At 41.7% G+C, this 15971-nt stretch overlaps 1 protein-coding gene across 2 annotated transcripts in view; it reads left to right on the top strand.

The window, feature by feature from the left end:
- Nucleotides 1-15971, top strand: part of ARK2N (arkadia (RNF111) N-terminal like PKA signaling regulator 2N) — a 130054-nt gene that overhangs the window by 97827 nt on the left and 16256 nt on the right. For both annotated transcript variants that reach the window (XM_077463067.1, XM_077463065.1), the window contains one exon: nt 5014-5143. In XM_077463067.1, coding sequence (XP_077319193.1) covers nt 5014-5143 — 130 coding nt within the window. The remainder of the gene's footprint in view (nt 1-5013; nt 5144-15971) is intronic.

Here is a 15971-nt window from a genome sequence, read left to right as displayed (position 1 = left end):
ACTGTGTGTGTAGAGAGAGGTGGCCAAGACGTAGATCATAATTTGTAATAAATATTTTTAAATAAAGGTACATTTAGCTACAGTTTCCCAATGTCTGGTGACTTTTTGGTCACCCTGTGTAACTGCAATTCTGTAAATATAATATGGTGTGACTTTTACTAAAGCCAAAAGAACTGTCTGTGATACTTTTTTTTTTAATTTGCATGAACATCCACTTTTTCAGACTTTTCTTGACAAGCTTTCAGGGTTAGTGTGAGCTAAGACAGAGAGAGGGAGCTATAGACTGGGGGGGGGGGGTGTAATATCAGTCACAGAGGTAAACCCTTATCTACATTTAGTCTGTTTTTTATCTTGTGTCAAAAATGATCATTCTTCAAAAGTTTTTCCTCTCCTGAGTAGTTTTCAAGTTCCCTTTTTAAGAACTAAAACATTCATGTCTTCCAACGTGTGGTCTGGTGGTGAGAAATGATCACCCACAGGTGTGCAGAAATCATCTTCATTATGCTCCTTGATAGTATATCTATATAAATTCTGCAACTTCTGTCCTCTTTTACCAACATGAGAATCTTTGCTACCTTTTTTTTTTTGCATTGGATGCGGTAGACCACAATACTAGAGATACAGGTGTATGATCCTGTGATATTGAAGGCCCCATTTGTGTGCATGACCCTTTAAGATTTAGATTGATTGGATGCGCAGGTTTTGGTTCCTTTATTTTGTAACTTCCGAATCCATTTTTCTTGCTGATTCCTTTGTCTGAGGTTGGGTGGTTGCCTGCAAGCCAGTATTGGGGGTAATTGGAATATTTCTTACAGCGTTTCATCCTCTGTTATGATGGGTTGTAAATCTTTGTTTTATCATTCTTCTCATGTGCTGGATTATATGTGGTTACTAGAGTTGCATAATAATCTTTTTTTTTTTTTTTTTTTTTTTTTTTTTTTTTTTTTTTTTCCTCCTCGAGAAGATTTTCTCTTCGGGATTTCCAAGGTTTTTTCTATGCTTGCATTGATGGTTTTGCCCTTGTAACCCTATTTATGGAAGGAGTCTGCTAGTATTCTGAGATGTTTATCTCGATCTCCTGAGTCTGAGCATATATGGTGGTATCTTATGGCCTGGCTGTGTATGATTGCCCGTTTGGTGTGTCGGAGGTGGAAGCTGGAACTGTGGAAATAGTTGCATCTGTAAAGTTTTGGTCAATGAGTTAAATTGTTTTTGATTTTATTTACCACCTGTCCATATGATAAATATGTCATCGATTATAGCGATGTATCTGTATGGCTTTTGTTGTATGCTATTTAGGAAGTTGTCCTCAAGGTCAGCTATGGTCTTTCATAATGGGGTGCCTATTTGCTTCCCATAACGGGACCGTTACACTATAGATATTATTAAAAGTGAAGTAGTTTGTGTTTAACCACCTCAATACTGGACACTTTCACCCCCTTCCTTTGAACGAGAAATTGCGCGGTCATACAACGCTGTACCCAAATGAAAATTTTGAAGTTTTTTTTCACGCAAATAGAGCTTTCTTTTGGGATTTAAAAAAAATGAATTTTTCTTAGTTTTGGTTATAAAATTTAGCAAATAAGTATTTCTCTTCATAAATTTTGACCAAAAGTTATGCTGCTAAATTTCTTCTGTAAAAATAACCCAAATCAGTGTATGTTTGGTCTGTGTAAAAGTTAGTCCACAAGCTATGGTAGCAATGACCAATGTTGATCGGCCATCGGCGGTGATGGGGGACTGACAGATGTTTTATGCATTGTGACAGTGGTGATTGGTGTTCTGTTTTTGGGGGGAATCTGTGACCGCTCTCTGTATAAAATCATCCTTGCAGAGAGGGCTGTCACAGGGCTGCAGATTCCCCCCCAACTGAGCTCGGCGGGGAGAACTGTCACAGAGACACGCATCTCTGTTTACATTGTGACGGCTGTGATTGGACACAGCTGTCACGTGATTGGGAGGGCCAATCGCAGTGTCTATATCCTGATCTCTGCTCAGCTGGATCCTGTGATCACAGGATCATGCCGCAGCGTGGCTCGAGGCCGTGCTGGGAGCACTCGTTCAGAGTGGAAGTTCAGGAACCTCCTCAGAATGAGGAAAGGCCCACCCTGCCATTTATTTAAGTGGCTGTGTGGGAAGTGGTTAAAGAAAGAATTCAATAAGCTGTGTAACATCCTCAGCGCTGTATTTGTAGTTTGAAGATAAAAATCTGTGACATGCAGCAATCCCATCCTTGTGAGCAATGGTACTGTACAGAGACTCTACGTCTATAGTGATTAGAAGTGTGTTTGGTGGTAATTGCCGTATTTTCTTCTTGTTCAGGAAATCGGTTATATCTTGCAAAAAAACTAGCAGTATTCATGACCAACGGTTTTAACCCTTTTTCTGCAAGGCCTGTGATTTGTTCAGTAAATATGTTCATACCTGTTAAGATACTCTGCCAATTTCTGGATTTTCTGGAATCACACTGATGAGTTCTTTATGTAGGTGGGTTGTTTGTGTTTTAATTAGATTTTTTAATTGTTTTACTCTAAAGCCAAAAAAGCCAACTCTACCCAGACATCACTAGAGGGTGTTCAGAGAGCGTAAACCAGTTCCCTAGTCAACTGAAAGAGTAGACCCTTTATGAACAGCAGAATGTTCTCAGAGTCAGGAGTTTGCAGATAGCTTTGCTGGAAACAGGATGTTTTTCATATACTGCTGGGACAAGGACAACTATACATATAGCTATTCTGAAAGTGCAGTTATACTTTAAATCTGAAACCAACTAAAAATATTGTGCAGCTTTTTTTTTCTTTTTATTTTAATTTGTCGCCAATTAATGTTAACTGTATTACACTGTGTCCCTGGACGGGTCTTTAGCTTTTCTGATGTGTAACAAAAAAAAAATCAGTCGAAGGGGGTTGGGATAGGAGTAGAAAGGATTGGTAATCATGTAACCACTGTCACACACCCATACACATGGAATGAATATCAGGTGGCATTGGCCAGTTCAAAAGAAACGTGTGTATGGCAGCCGGTCTGTCAAAGGGCCATGACCGAAAAAGGTCTGTAAATCGGCACCCGGATGTTGTGATATGATGAATAAATGTTGTCTTGTAGAAGTGGGATGAAGAGTGATCATTATTATAATAATTATTGTTGAGGTAAGAGTCCACTAGCTGGTGTGGAATGCAAAACTCCTCTATCCATAAGGTGAATTATTCCTGCAGAAACTTGGTTCATCCAGAGAGACTTTTTTTTTTTTTTCGGGTTCCATAATAATCCATAACGGCCCACAAAGTGCTTGCAACAGGTGACCCAGAAGATCAAATTGGGCTACTAAACTACTAAAACTGGCTAATCAGATTGCTTGGCCCTATTACTGAATGGGGAAAATGTGTATATTGTGGGGGGGGGGGCGCTTGCATTCCATACTGCTAGCAGACTCTTGCCTCGGCAACAATAATATTTATCACTCCTCATCCTTAAAATATGACACTGATCAGTGCTCTCGGCCAATGGCTGAGAGCACTGACCAGTGTGTTCTTGCAGTCCCCATGTCAAAACATAATAGCTTAGCGGAGGATGTGCGAACATTGGTTTGGTAATGAATGGCTCCTCCTGTGCTTTTCAGGTTTTTTTTTTCCATTCAGCCTGCTGGGTTGAAAAAACTGCAAGTGTTTACCAGGCTTTGGCCCCAGTGAGCAGGGCGAAATGCATTAGGGTGTATGGTTTGGTGGGGACATGTAGGCTGAGGCTGCTTCTTATCATTTATTCACCTGGGCTGGTTGGGAGTAGCGGCAATGCTTTTTCTCTTTACATTTACTAGCCCTCTGGATTGGTATCAGGACAAGCCTGCGCTCCATGTTTTGAGATACAGGGATATGCTTGCATCTCTGATTGGTGCCAAAAACAATATAACAGATCATTATCACAGTACTAAAATGGTCAGAGGTTTAATTTCAGGGAGCACGGATGAGGTTGTGTTATCGCCATCCAGTATCTGGTTAATTTTCGACATCTCCGTAGCATTGGTGTTAAGTCTCCCAGCTCGCTCTCTGGTACATTTGGGACATAATGGGGAGTTATGCTTACCCCATTGATGTAGTTGTAACAGGGCCCTATACACCCGATGTAGGATACATACAGTAGATTAGCCATTACGATTACTTATTTATTTTTTAGGTTCGTGAATGGTTATCTGCTGCAGAGCCAGCCGAGATTCGATCCATCTATGGGCAGGCTGATTGTACCCAAGTTGATTCATCAATTGACTTGGATACAACCAGAGTGTCAGGTTTCTAGCATGGGATTATTGGCTGTGCAGAAAAGGCTCCCTGCGCCCCCTTTTGCCAGAGAATGCAATGCTCAGTGGGGAGGGATTCCACCATCAACCCTGACTGTGGTTATAGAGAAAGGAAAGAAAATCACACCATCTATGGCTTGCCTTACTCTATCCAAAAAAATATATATTTTTAGAGGCTTTTTACATGACCACTAGATGAGGAGCAATAAGCCAACTGTAAATGTCTTTAACGACACGCTTCTGTAATACCTTTCCCTGCAGTAGTAAAGGCACTTTCACGTGGGGGGGGGTCGTCGTCGGCAGTAAAGCGCCGCTATTTTTAACGGCTTTTTACCGTAGTTTTAGCGGTGCTTTTAACCCCCGCCAGTGGCCGACGAAAGAGTTAATGGCGCCCGCAAACCGCCGCTGTCTAAGCGCTTTGCAGGCACTTTGGCAGTGTTGCCCAAAGATGCTGCTTTTCAGGAATTTTTTTAACGTCCCGCAAGCGCGCACCTCTCCAGTGTGAAAGCACTCAGGCTTATACACAGGATTGACAGGAGTGGCGCATTGCAGGCACTATTTTTAGCGCTTAAACACCTGTGAAGCGCCTCAGTGTGAAAGTAGCCTAAGTCTGCAAGTTTCTTTACTTGTGTTGAGCTTTCAGAATCTCTGTACTACAATTGAAATAATTTAACCATAGTCTCTGGTTAAAATATTTAGTCTCTGTGTCCCTTTTCTCTCTGCAGGTCATCTGGATCCAGGATTGTCTTCATGTGATAAATTACCCACTAGCGAGACACAGAATAACGAGGATGGAATAAACATTGCTTCTTCGGGCAGCGAGGTGGAGATAGTCGGGGTTCAAGAAAACGCAAGGTATGTCGTGATTGGGAATCTTTTGGTGGGCTATGCCAGTCCAGCTTGAAGTGTCAACAAAGACACATAGCAAGTGACAGCCTTTTATGTTCAGCGTTAGAAATGGAAAGACCTGGGGAAAAAAAGGAAACATTAGGGTGACCTTTTTTTCGCCCGTTTTTTTTCAAAGCCTTTTTTGTGTTCTTCCTGGAAAAATTGGGGAAAATAAATGTGGAATATGTGTTTACATTGATAAAATATCTATGGTGTGGTGTTCAAAGTATAACATGAAGACCTTTAATGAAAGATTTGAGACTTTACGTAAAGTCTTAAATTATTGCAAGTTCTCTCAGCTGAAGACAAGCAAATCCTGGAATACAGTTCAAGTAATACTTCTCAATGCAGTTCTCAAACAGGAGAAATATGTATTTGTCACTAGGGGTCACTGCAGGTAAAAGGTTCATTTATCTTGTGGGCTCCATGTTGTACCTCCTACAGTTGGGTGATTGATGGGATACAGTAGATTCTGTCCTCTCAGGCCTTCATTGACAGTTAAGAAGTTCAATTTATCTGACAAATTACTTTATATTTTCTTACCTTTTTAAATGGTGCCTAGTCTCATGTATAGGTGAAATGTTCTTAACATATACAGTCCTTGTTCTATTTGTAATAAAAAATAGCATTTTAAAAAGAAAGTTTAGTTTTACTTACTGAATAAGCTGTATTATTATTGCAAACATAATACTTTTATATACGTTTTACTTTCCCAGTTTAACAAAACGACTTTCAATTTGTAAAATGACTACACAATTAACTTTTTTCAATTTTTCCAAAATTAATTTTTTTTCTGGAAAAACTTTTGCATGGCTTCAAAATTTCTGGAAATGTTTATCTGCAGGAATGATAATTGATTTTAATATACAGTTACTTGAAAAATTATTCATGCCCCTTGAAATTTTCCACATTTTGTCATGTTACAACCAAAAACATAAATATATTGTATTCTCATTTTATGTTCTAGACCAACACAAAGTGGCACAAAATTTCAGAATTCGAAGGAAAATGATAAATGGTTTTCATAATTTTTTTTTGCAAATATCTGAAAAGTGTTGCGTGCATTTGTATTCAGCCCCCCCAATCGATACTTTGTAGAACCACCTTGCTCTGTAATTACAGTTGTATCTCAATCCATAAAAGACCAGTTTGTAGAGGTACCCAAAATTATTCCTGATCAGCAGGCCCAGCAGATGGCTGGCATATCAGAGGCACTGTGTTTCATAGTGGATGCTATCAAAGGTTCTATTATACAAGCCTCACGGCTTATGCTAGGGCTGGTACATATGCGCAGAGTCCTATGGCTAAAAAATTGGTCAGCTGAAGCTTTTGGCCAAAAGCTCTTGGCCAGTTTCCAATTTCATGGTGAACGGTTATTTGGATACGATCTGGATAAGTATATCCAAAGAATTTCTAATGAAAAAAGTTCTCTTTTACTAGTAAAGAAGAAGTTTACGCGTTTTTCCTTTTTAAACGTGCATCTTCTCCAGTGCCAGGAACATCTGCCTCCAGGCAGTCTTGATGGCCAGGCAGTCTCCACCGTCAGGTTCAAGAGGAAGACCTCAGGGGCAGTCCCAGGGCCAAAAGAGGACTTGGGGCAGGAAACCCGCAAAGCAAAATACTAAAGCCTCCTTATGAAGGGGCGCTCCCGCTTGCTCGGTTGGGGGAAGGCTTCTGCACTTTTTAAAGGTCTGGCAGGAACATTGTCAGGACAGATGGGTGGCTTCCTCAATTGCTCTAGTTATCAAACGTTCCCCGAGATCCAGGGAAAAGTAAGTCTCTCCTTTTCTGGCTCTGGATCATCTCTTGTCTCAGAAAGTGATATCAGAGGTTCCCACAGAAGAGCAGGGACCAGGGTTTTATTCAAACCTCTTCATGGTACCAAAACCAAATGGGGAGGTAAGACCCGTTTTAGATCTCAAGGATCTAAACTGGCACTTGAATATCTGTTCCTTTTGCATGGAGTCAGTCTAATCGGTTGTCTCCATTCTACAAGGAGGAGAATTGTTGGCATTGATCGATATCATATCTCTATGTGCAAATTTTTCCCGCTCATCAGAAATTTCTACGCTTCGAGGTAGAAAATCGTAATTTTCAGTTTGTGGCTCTGCCTTTTAGTCTAGCCACCGCACCTAGAGTGTTCACAAAGATCCTGGCCCCTCCTTTAGCCAGGATAAGGGCTCAGGGTATAACAATTCTAGCCTACCTAGATGATCTGCTCTTAGTAGATCAGTCAGTCACCTGTCTAAACCAAAGTTTAATCTCAGCCTTGAGCTACATAGAATTCCTAGGCTGGATTCTCAACCTAGAAAAATCCTCCTTACTACCGTCAAGGAGATTACAGTACCCTACTCCAGGGAAGGATCAACTCCATAAAGGAACTGATTCGGCTTGTCAAAACAAAGAGAAGTCCTTCCATTCGGCTGTGCATGAAATTAAGAAAGATGGTGGCCTCCTTCAAGGCCGTTCCTTATGCGCAGTTTCATTCAAGACTGCTGCAAAACAGTATTCTGTCGGATTGGAACAAGAAGATCCAAGCTTTGGACTTTCCAATGCGCTTATACCCCGAGGCTTGTCAGAGCCTCAATGGGTGTTGGATATCCAGCAACCTTCAACAGGGGAAGTCCTTTCTACCAGTATCCTGGAAAGTGGTAACAACGGATGCCAGCCTTCTAGCCTGGGGAGCTGTCCTGGAAGAGGCATCTGTCCAGGGGAAGTTGTCCAAGTCAGAAAGGACCTTACCCATCAATATTCTAGAAATTCGGGCAGTTCATCTGGCCCTAGAGGCCTGGATGCTCAGATTACGAAATTGTCCTGTCAGGATTCAATCAGACAATGCCATGGCTGTAACCTACATAAATCACCAAGGGGACATGAGAAGTCGTGCAGCCCAAAAAGAGATGAATCATGTTCGATCTTGGGCAGAAAGCAACATTCCTTGCCTATCAGCGATTTTCATTCCAGGGATAGTAAATTGGCAGGCGGATGAATTGAGTCGCCAACAAGTATTTCCCGGAGAATGGTCCCTTAACCCTGACATCTTACTGTCGATATGTCAAAGATGGGGTGTTCCGGACGTGGATCTGTTTGTGTTCAGATTCAACAACAAGGTCGACAACTTTGTGTCAAGGACAAGGGATCCGCTGGCATGCGGAACAGACGCCTTGGTCTTTCCATGGGATCAGTTTTCACTGATGTATGCGTTTCCTCCAGTTCTGCTGCTTCCGTGCCGCCTTCGCAGGATCAAGCAGGAAGGGAAGGAGGTGATTCTGGTGGCCCAGAAGATCTTGGTTTGCCGAGATTATAAAGATGGCGGTAGGGGGGACCCTGCCACTGTGGCCAGACCTCGCACAAGGTCCGGTATTCCATCCTACCTTACAAACACTGAATTGATGAAGATGAAGTTTGTCTATTGAAACCTACATTCTAAAAGACCGTGGGTTGTCTCCTTCAGTAGTCTACTTTGGCTAATGCTAGGAAGCTGGCCTCCAGAGTCATATACTATAGAGACTGGAAAGCATATGTCTCCTGGTATGCATCCAGGGGTTGGCACCCCAGAAAGTATGTCATAGGTAGGATCTTTGAATTCTTGCAGATGGGATTGGAATTGAAGTTCGCCTTGAGTACTATCAAGGGCCAGGTCTCGGCCTTATCGGTACTGTTTCAATGCCCTCTTGCTACTCACTCTCTGTTTTGTAACTTTATTCAGGGGGTAACGTGGATTAATCCTCCCATCAGGACACCCCTGGACCCTTGGGATTTGAATTTGGTCTTATCGACGTTACAGAAACCGCCTTTTGAGCCTATATGGGATATTCCCTTGGTTCTTTTGAGGCGAAAGATAATCTCTTTGGTTGCCATATCCTCTGCCAGAAGAATATCAGAATTGGGGGCTCTTTCTTGTAAAGAACCATATTTGATTATTCATAAGGCTACGGTGGTATTGCGGCCTCATCCTAAATTCCTACCAAAGGTAGTGACAGGTTTTCATTTAAACTAGGCTATTCTGCCTTCTTTTTTTCCAGAACCTCGTCGGTGGAAGAGAGGTCACTACATTCCCTTGATGTAGTGAGAGCGGTCAAGGTCTATTTAAAGGAAAGCGCTCAGATTCGAAAAGCAGATGTTCTGTTTGTATTGCCAGAAGGTCCTAAAAGAGGACAGGCAGCATCAAAATCTACAATGGATTTGTCAAGTGATTGTTCAAGCTTATGGTCTAAAGAGGAAAATTCCTTCTTTTCATGTTAAAGCGCACACCACCAGGACTGTTATTGCTTCTTGGGCAGTGCATCACCAGGCCTCCATGGCTCAGATCTGCAAGGCCGCAACTTGGTCTTCAGTCCATACATTTATTCTATCCAATCGATGTAAAAGGTCATGAAGATATTGCCTTTGGACGCAGCGTACTGCAGGCTGTATTATGAGTCCTCTAGTCTCTTAATGCCCTACTTTTTTGTTGTCTCCCTCCCTTCAGTTGCCATTGCTATGGGACATCCCACATAGTAACTACTATGGCTCTGTGTCCCGTGATGTACGATAAGAAAATAGGATTTTTATAACAGCTTACCTGTAAAATCCTTTTCTTTGAAGTATATCACGGGACACAGAGGTCCCTCCCTTCTTTGGTATACACCTATGTTGCTTGGCTAAAAAATTGAGGTACTCCCAGTAGTGGGAGGGTTATGTATGTAGGGAGGGCACTTTGTCTTAGGGCGTGCCAGTGTCCATCACCTGAAGGTGGCCTATAACCCACATAACTGCTATGGCTTTGTGTCCCATTATGTACTCCAAAGAAAAGGATTTTACAGGTAAGCTGTTATAAAAATCCTATTTTTTAGTTTTCTGCCTCACATAGCGTTTTGTTTTTAGGCCAAAAAGATATATTTTAGTCTTGTCTGGCCTGAACACCTCCTTCCACATGTTTGCTGTGTCTCCCACATGGCTTCTCGCAAATGGGATGACTTATGGCTTTCTTTTAACCATGGCTTTCTTCTTGCCACTCTTCCGTAAAAGGGCAGATTTGTGGCGTGCACGACTAATAATTCTCCTGTGGACAGATTGTCCCATCTGAGCTGTGGATCTCTGAAGCTCCTTTAGATTTACCATGGGCCTCTTGGCTGCTTCTGATTAATTCTCTCCTTGCCCAGCCTATCAGTTTAGGTGGGTGGCCATGTCTTGGTAGATTTGCAGTTGTGCCATACTCTTTCCATTTTCGGATAATGGATTGAATAGTTCTCCGTGAGATGTTCAAATCTTTTTTTATAATCTAACCCTGCTTTGAACTTTTCCACAACTTTATCCCTGACCTGCCTAGTGTATTCCTTGGCCTTCATGATGCTGTCTGTTCACTAAGGTTCTCTAAACAAACCTTAGGGCTTCACAGAACAGCTGTATTTATACTGAGATTAAATTACACACAGGTGGACTCTATTTGCTAATTAGGTGATTTCTGAAGGCAATCCGTGCCACTAAATTATAGTTAGGGGTATCGGAGTAAAGGGGGCTGAATACAAATGCACGCCACACTTTTCACATATTTATTTGTAAAAAAAATATTGAAAACCATTTATCATTTTCCTTCCACTTCACAATTATATTCCACTTTGTGTTGGTCTATCACATAAAATCCCAATAGAATACATTTACGTTTTTAATTGTAACATAGTTACATAGGTTGAAAACAGACACAAGTCCTTCCAGTTCAACCATTTAAAAAACAATAAATATAATAAAAAATATTGTACAATCCAATATACCCAATTTTATACCCACAGTTGATCCAGAGGAAGGCAAAAAACTCCAGCAGAGCATGTTCCAATTTGCTACAGCAGGGGAAAAAAATTCCATCCTGATCCTCCAAGAGGCAATCGGATTTTCCCTGGATCCACTTTACCTATAAATGTTTGGTACCCAGTTATGCTATGTACATTCAGGAAAGTATCCAGGCTTTTCTTAAAGCAATCTCCTGAGCAGGCCAGAACCACCTCTGGCAGGAGTCTATTCCACATTTACTGTGAAGAAACCTTTCTGTATTTGAAGATGAAATCTTTTCCTCTAGACTTAGAGTGCCCCCCGTGTCCTCTGTATTGACCGTAAAGAGAATAACTCAACACCAAGTTCACTATATGGACCCATTATATATTTGAACATGTTGATCACATCCCCCATTATTCTCCTTCTCAAGAGAGAATAAATTCTGTTCCTCTCTTTCCTCATGGCTGAGCTCCTCCATTCCTCTTATCAGTTTGGTTGCTTTTCTCTGCACTTTCTCCAGTTCCCCGATATCCTTTTTGAGAACTGGTACCCAAAACTGAACTGCATATTCCAGGTGAGGTCTTATTAATGAATTTAACAGAGGCAAAATTATATATCTCTCTCTGGAGTCCACACCTCTCTTAATACAAGAAAGGACTTTGCTTGCTTTGGGAACCGCAGCTTGGCATTGCATGCTATTATTGAGATTATGATCTTCCAAAACCCCAAGATCCTTCTCCACCACGGATTCCCCCAGTTGTACTACCCCTAGCTTGTATGATACATGCATATTCTTAGCCCCCAAGTGCATAACTTTACATTTCTCAACATTAAACTTCATCTGCCACATAGTTGCCCAATTAGGCAGTGCATTGAGGTTGGCTTGTAAATTGGAGATATCCTGTAAGGACGTTATTCCACTGCATAGCTTGGTGTCATCTGCAAAGACAGAAATGTTACTTCTGATCCCAGACCCAATATCATTTATAAAGATATTAAAAAGTAAGGATCCCAGCACTGAACCTTGGGGAACACCACTGATAACCTTAGACCATTCAGAGTAAGAATCATTAACCACTACTCTCTGAATTCTGTCTTTTAGCCAGTTTTCTATCCATTTACAAACTGATATTTCCAGGCCTGTAGACTTTACCTTACACATGAGCCGTGTGTGCAGAACTGTGTCAAACGCTTTTGCAAAATCCAAGTATACCACATCCACAGCCACCCCTCTGTCCAACGTTTTGCTTACCTCTTCGTAAAACGATATCAGATTTGTTTGACAACTTCTGTCTTTCATGAATCCATGCTGTCCGTTGCTTAAAATGTTTTTTTCCAGCAAGAACTTGTCTATGTGGTCTTTTATTAAATGCTCCAGTATCTTCCCGACTATAGAAGTAAAACTAACAGGTCTATAGTTACTTGGTAAAGACTTTAATCCCTTTTTAAATATAGGCACCACGTTCGCCCGGTCCAGTGGTACTATTCCCGTCATTAATGAGTCCCTAAAAATTTGATACAATGGCTCTGAAATTACAAAGCTCAATTCTTTTAGGATCTGTGGGTGAATGCCATCAGGTCCAGGTGCTTTATCCACCTTAATTCTGTCTATTTCTGGACAATATCACTTTTGAGCCATTGTGGATCATTCGGGGCTGTGTCAATACCCACCCCCATTATGGACATGAGCTCCCCCATGCTCTTTTGTATACACAGAGCTGAAGAAAGTATTTAATAAATTTTCCTTCTCTTTGTCCCCAGTCACCCACTCTAGATTATTTTGTAAAGGACCTACATGCTCAGACCTGACCTTTTTACTATTAATATAGTTGAAGATTTTTTGGGGGTTTGTCCTATCTTTTGCCATCTGTCCATTTTGAATTTTTTGCATCCTTGATTTCCTTTTTTCATATTCTGTTAAATTCTTTGTAACATTTAAATGACACTAGTGTTCCTTCATTTTTATATTTTTTAAAAGCTCTTCTCTTATTGTTTTATAGCTTTTTTTAACTTTGGCCGTGAGCCACATAGGTTTTGTTTTTAGCTTTTTAAACGTATTGCTTACGAGAAAATACTACAGTCTTTTTGAAGAATTCCCATTTTTCTGTGCCCATTGATGCCAAGATTCTCTCCTAGTTTAAGTCGTGGCGAGCATCCTTCATCTTTGGAAAATTTGCTCTATTGAAGAGAAGTGTTTTAATCTTACCCGTATGTATTTCTTGTTTAGGGCTAACATCAAATGAAATCGTGTTACGGTATGATCACTGCTACCCAGGTGTTCCTTTATCTGGACATTAGTAATAAGCTCTGCATGGTTTGAGATTACCAGGTCCAACAGAGCTTCATTCCTAGTTGGGGCCTCAATAAACTGGACCATAAAATTGTCCTGTAATAGGTTTATAATATTTTGCCCTTTAACTTTCCCAGCAGTGCCATTACTCCAGTCAATTTCTGGGTACCGTATATACTCGAGTATAGGCCGACCCGAATATAAGCCGAGGCCCCCAATTTACCCCCAAAAAACTGGAAAACTTATTGACTCGTGTATAAGCCGAGGGTGAGACATGGCTGTCCATCCCTGTGTGTCCGTCCATCCCTGTGTGTGTGTCCGTCCATCCATCCCTGTGTGTGTGTCCATCCATCCATCCATCCATCCATCCATCCATCCATCCCTGTGTGTGTGTCCGTCCATCCATCCCTGTGTGTGTATCCATCCATCCATCCATCCCTGTGTGTGTGTGTGTGTGTGTGTGTGTATTCATCCATCCATCCATCCCTGTGTGTGTGTGTGTGTGTGTGTGTGTGTGTATCCATCCATCCATCCATCCATCCCTGTGTGTGTGTGTGTGTGTGTGTGTGTGTGTGTGTGTGTGTGTCCGTGCAGCCTTGTGTGTGTGTCCAGCCTACCTGTGTCCCAAGCCTCCGTCCCGAGCCGCCGTCGTCCCGTGCCTCCTCCGTCCCGTGCCTCCTCCGTCCCGTGTCGTGCCGATGGATCGCCGCTCCAGGATCGCCGCTCTTCTCGGCGGCCATTCTACAATTCAAAAGCCGCGCCTCCGCCTCCGCCTGTGATAGGCGGAACACTCAATTTCCCAGCAGCCTGTGTTCCGCCTATCACGGACATCCTCTCATACTCGTCCGTAGTATGAGAATGAACGGATGTCCGTGATAGGCGGAACACTGACTGCTGGGAAATTCAGTGTTCCGCCTATCACAGGCAGAGGCGGAGAAGGAGGCGCGGCTTTTGAATTTTAATGTCCGCCGTCTGTCTGCTCGATACGCTGATCGAGCAGTCAGACAGCGGTGACTCGAGTATAAGCCGAGGGGGGCACTTTCAGCCTCAAAAAAGAGGCTGTAAATCTCGGCTTATACTCGAGTATATACGGTAGTTAAAATCCCCCATTACAGAATGTGGAAAATTTCAAGGGGTATGAATAACTTTTCAAGGCACTGTAGTAGATATACTGTATAATATGAGGTTATACATAGTTGTCTTTTTACATTTTTGCATTTTGTTTTTTTTTTAAGTATATTTTTCATGTACTGAACGTTATTTCACAGCTGGAGGAAGTGGTTGATAATTGGGGCACAAAGCACCTTCGTTTATAGTCTTTTTCCATGTCGGTGACAATCCCTGCAAGAAATACCATTGTCCTTATTCTGTGTGTGACATTAGTTGTGTGATGTGTCATCTGCCAGTTTAAGGCCTGTGTATAAAAAATAGAAAAGGATTGTCTCTGCATGATCATCACTGCAGGCTATAGCTTGCACCGCTGATCTGTGTATTCTAATGGTGAGGAAGTCTCCCCACTGTCAGAATACAAATAGCTCAGTGAGGAAGATTCGCCCATCCACATTAGGAGTGTGTGGGTGAGGTAATTGAGTCAGTTTTTTTGTTCAACCCTCTGGTTGAGTGAAAGACTCCTCTACAGTGGGGAAAATAATTACTTGATCCCCTGCAGATTTTGTAAGTTTGCCCTTTGACAAAGTAATGAAGGGTCTAATTTTTATCATAGGTGTCTTTTAAATGATGGAGACAAAATATCAACCAAAAATCCAGAAAAAACACAATTCACATATTATAAATTGAGTTGCAGTTCAGTGAGTAAATTATTTTTCATCCCCAAGCAAAACATGTCTTAGTACTTGGTGGAGAAACCCTTGTTGGCAAACAGAGGTAAGATGTTTCTTGTAGTTGGTTACCAAGTTTGCACACATCTCTGGAGGGATTTTGGTCCACTCTTCTTTACAGATCTTCTCTAAATCCTGGAGGTTTCTTGGCTGTCTCTTGGCAACATGAAGTTTCAGCTCCCTCCATACATGTTCTATAGGATTAAGGTCCTTAAGGACCTTAATATGCTTCTTCTTGAGCCACTCCTTTGTTACCTTGGCGATATGTTTTGGGCCATTGTCCTACTGGAAGACCCATTCATGACCCATCTTCACTGTTGGGTGTCCTTTTAAAAAAAAAAAGTGAATATACGTTGTAAAGGACATGCCCATAACAATATCCGATCAGAAGACCACCAGAGCCACTGTACATGCACTACTTGTGTGCTGGGAAGATATCACATGGGTCTGCAGATTCTTACACGTTTCGGGGGAGATCCCTCTTTCATTTGGATACAAGAGGGATCTCCACTTAAAATGGGTAAGCATCTGCCGATCCCATGGGAAATCTTCCTGGCACATAAGAAGTGCATGTACAGTGGCTGTCTTGTTTGGCTATTGTCAGGAGTATGTCCTTTACATTGGTATTTGAGTATATTATTATTTTTCTGCTTTTTTTCAATGGCATAAAAAGATAATGCACTAGGCTGGTGCGCCCTTTCTGTGCTGTTCTTTACAAAGTGGACCACACCTGCTTTAAAGTATATCTACACCAAAACTTTTTTTTTTTTTTTTTTTAAAGCTTTGGATAGAGTGAAGAATGATTTTCTCCTTAAGAATGATTGCTTACCCTTCCTGTCTTGTAGACACGACAGGAAGTGAGAGGAAATGCTTCCAAAATGAGGGAAATCCCCTCCTATACAGTTGTCACGAAACC

This window comes from Lithobates pipiens, unplaced genomic scaffold, assembly GCF_037356315.1.
Source record: "Lithobates pipiens isolate NorthernLeopardFrog02 unplaced genomic scaffold, aLitPip1_a1.2 Scaffold_3, whole genome shotgun sequence".
In the NCBI taxonomy this organism is placed as follows: domain Eukaryota; kingdom Metazoa; phylum Chordata; class Amphibia; order Anura; family Ranidae; genus Lithobates; species Lithobates pipiens.
The sequence above is the reverse complement of the archived record's forward strand: the minus strand, read 5'-3'. Positions and strand labels throughout refer to the sequence as shown.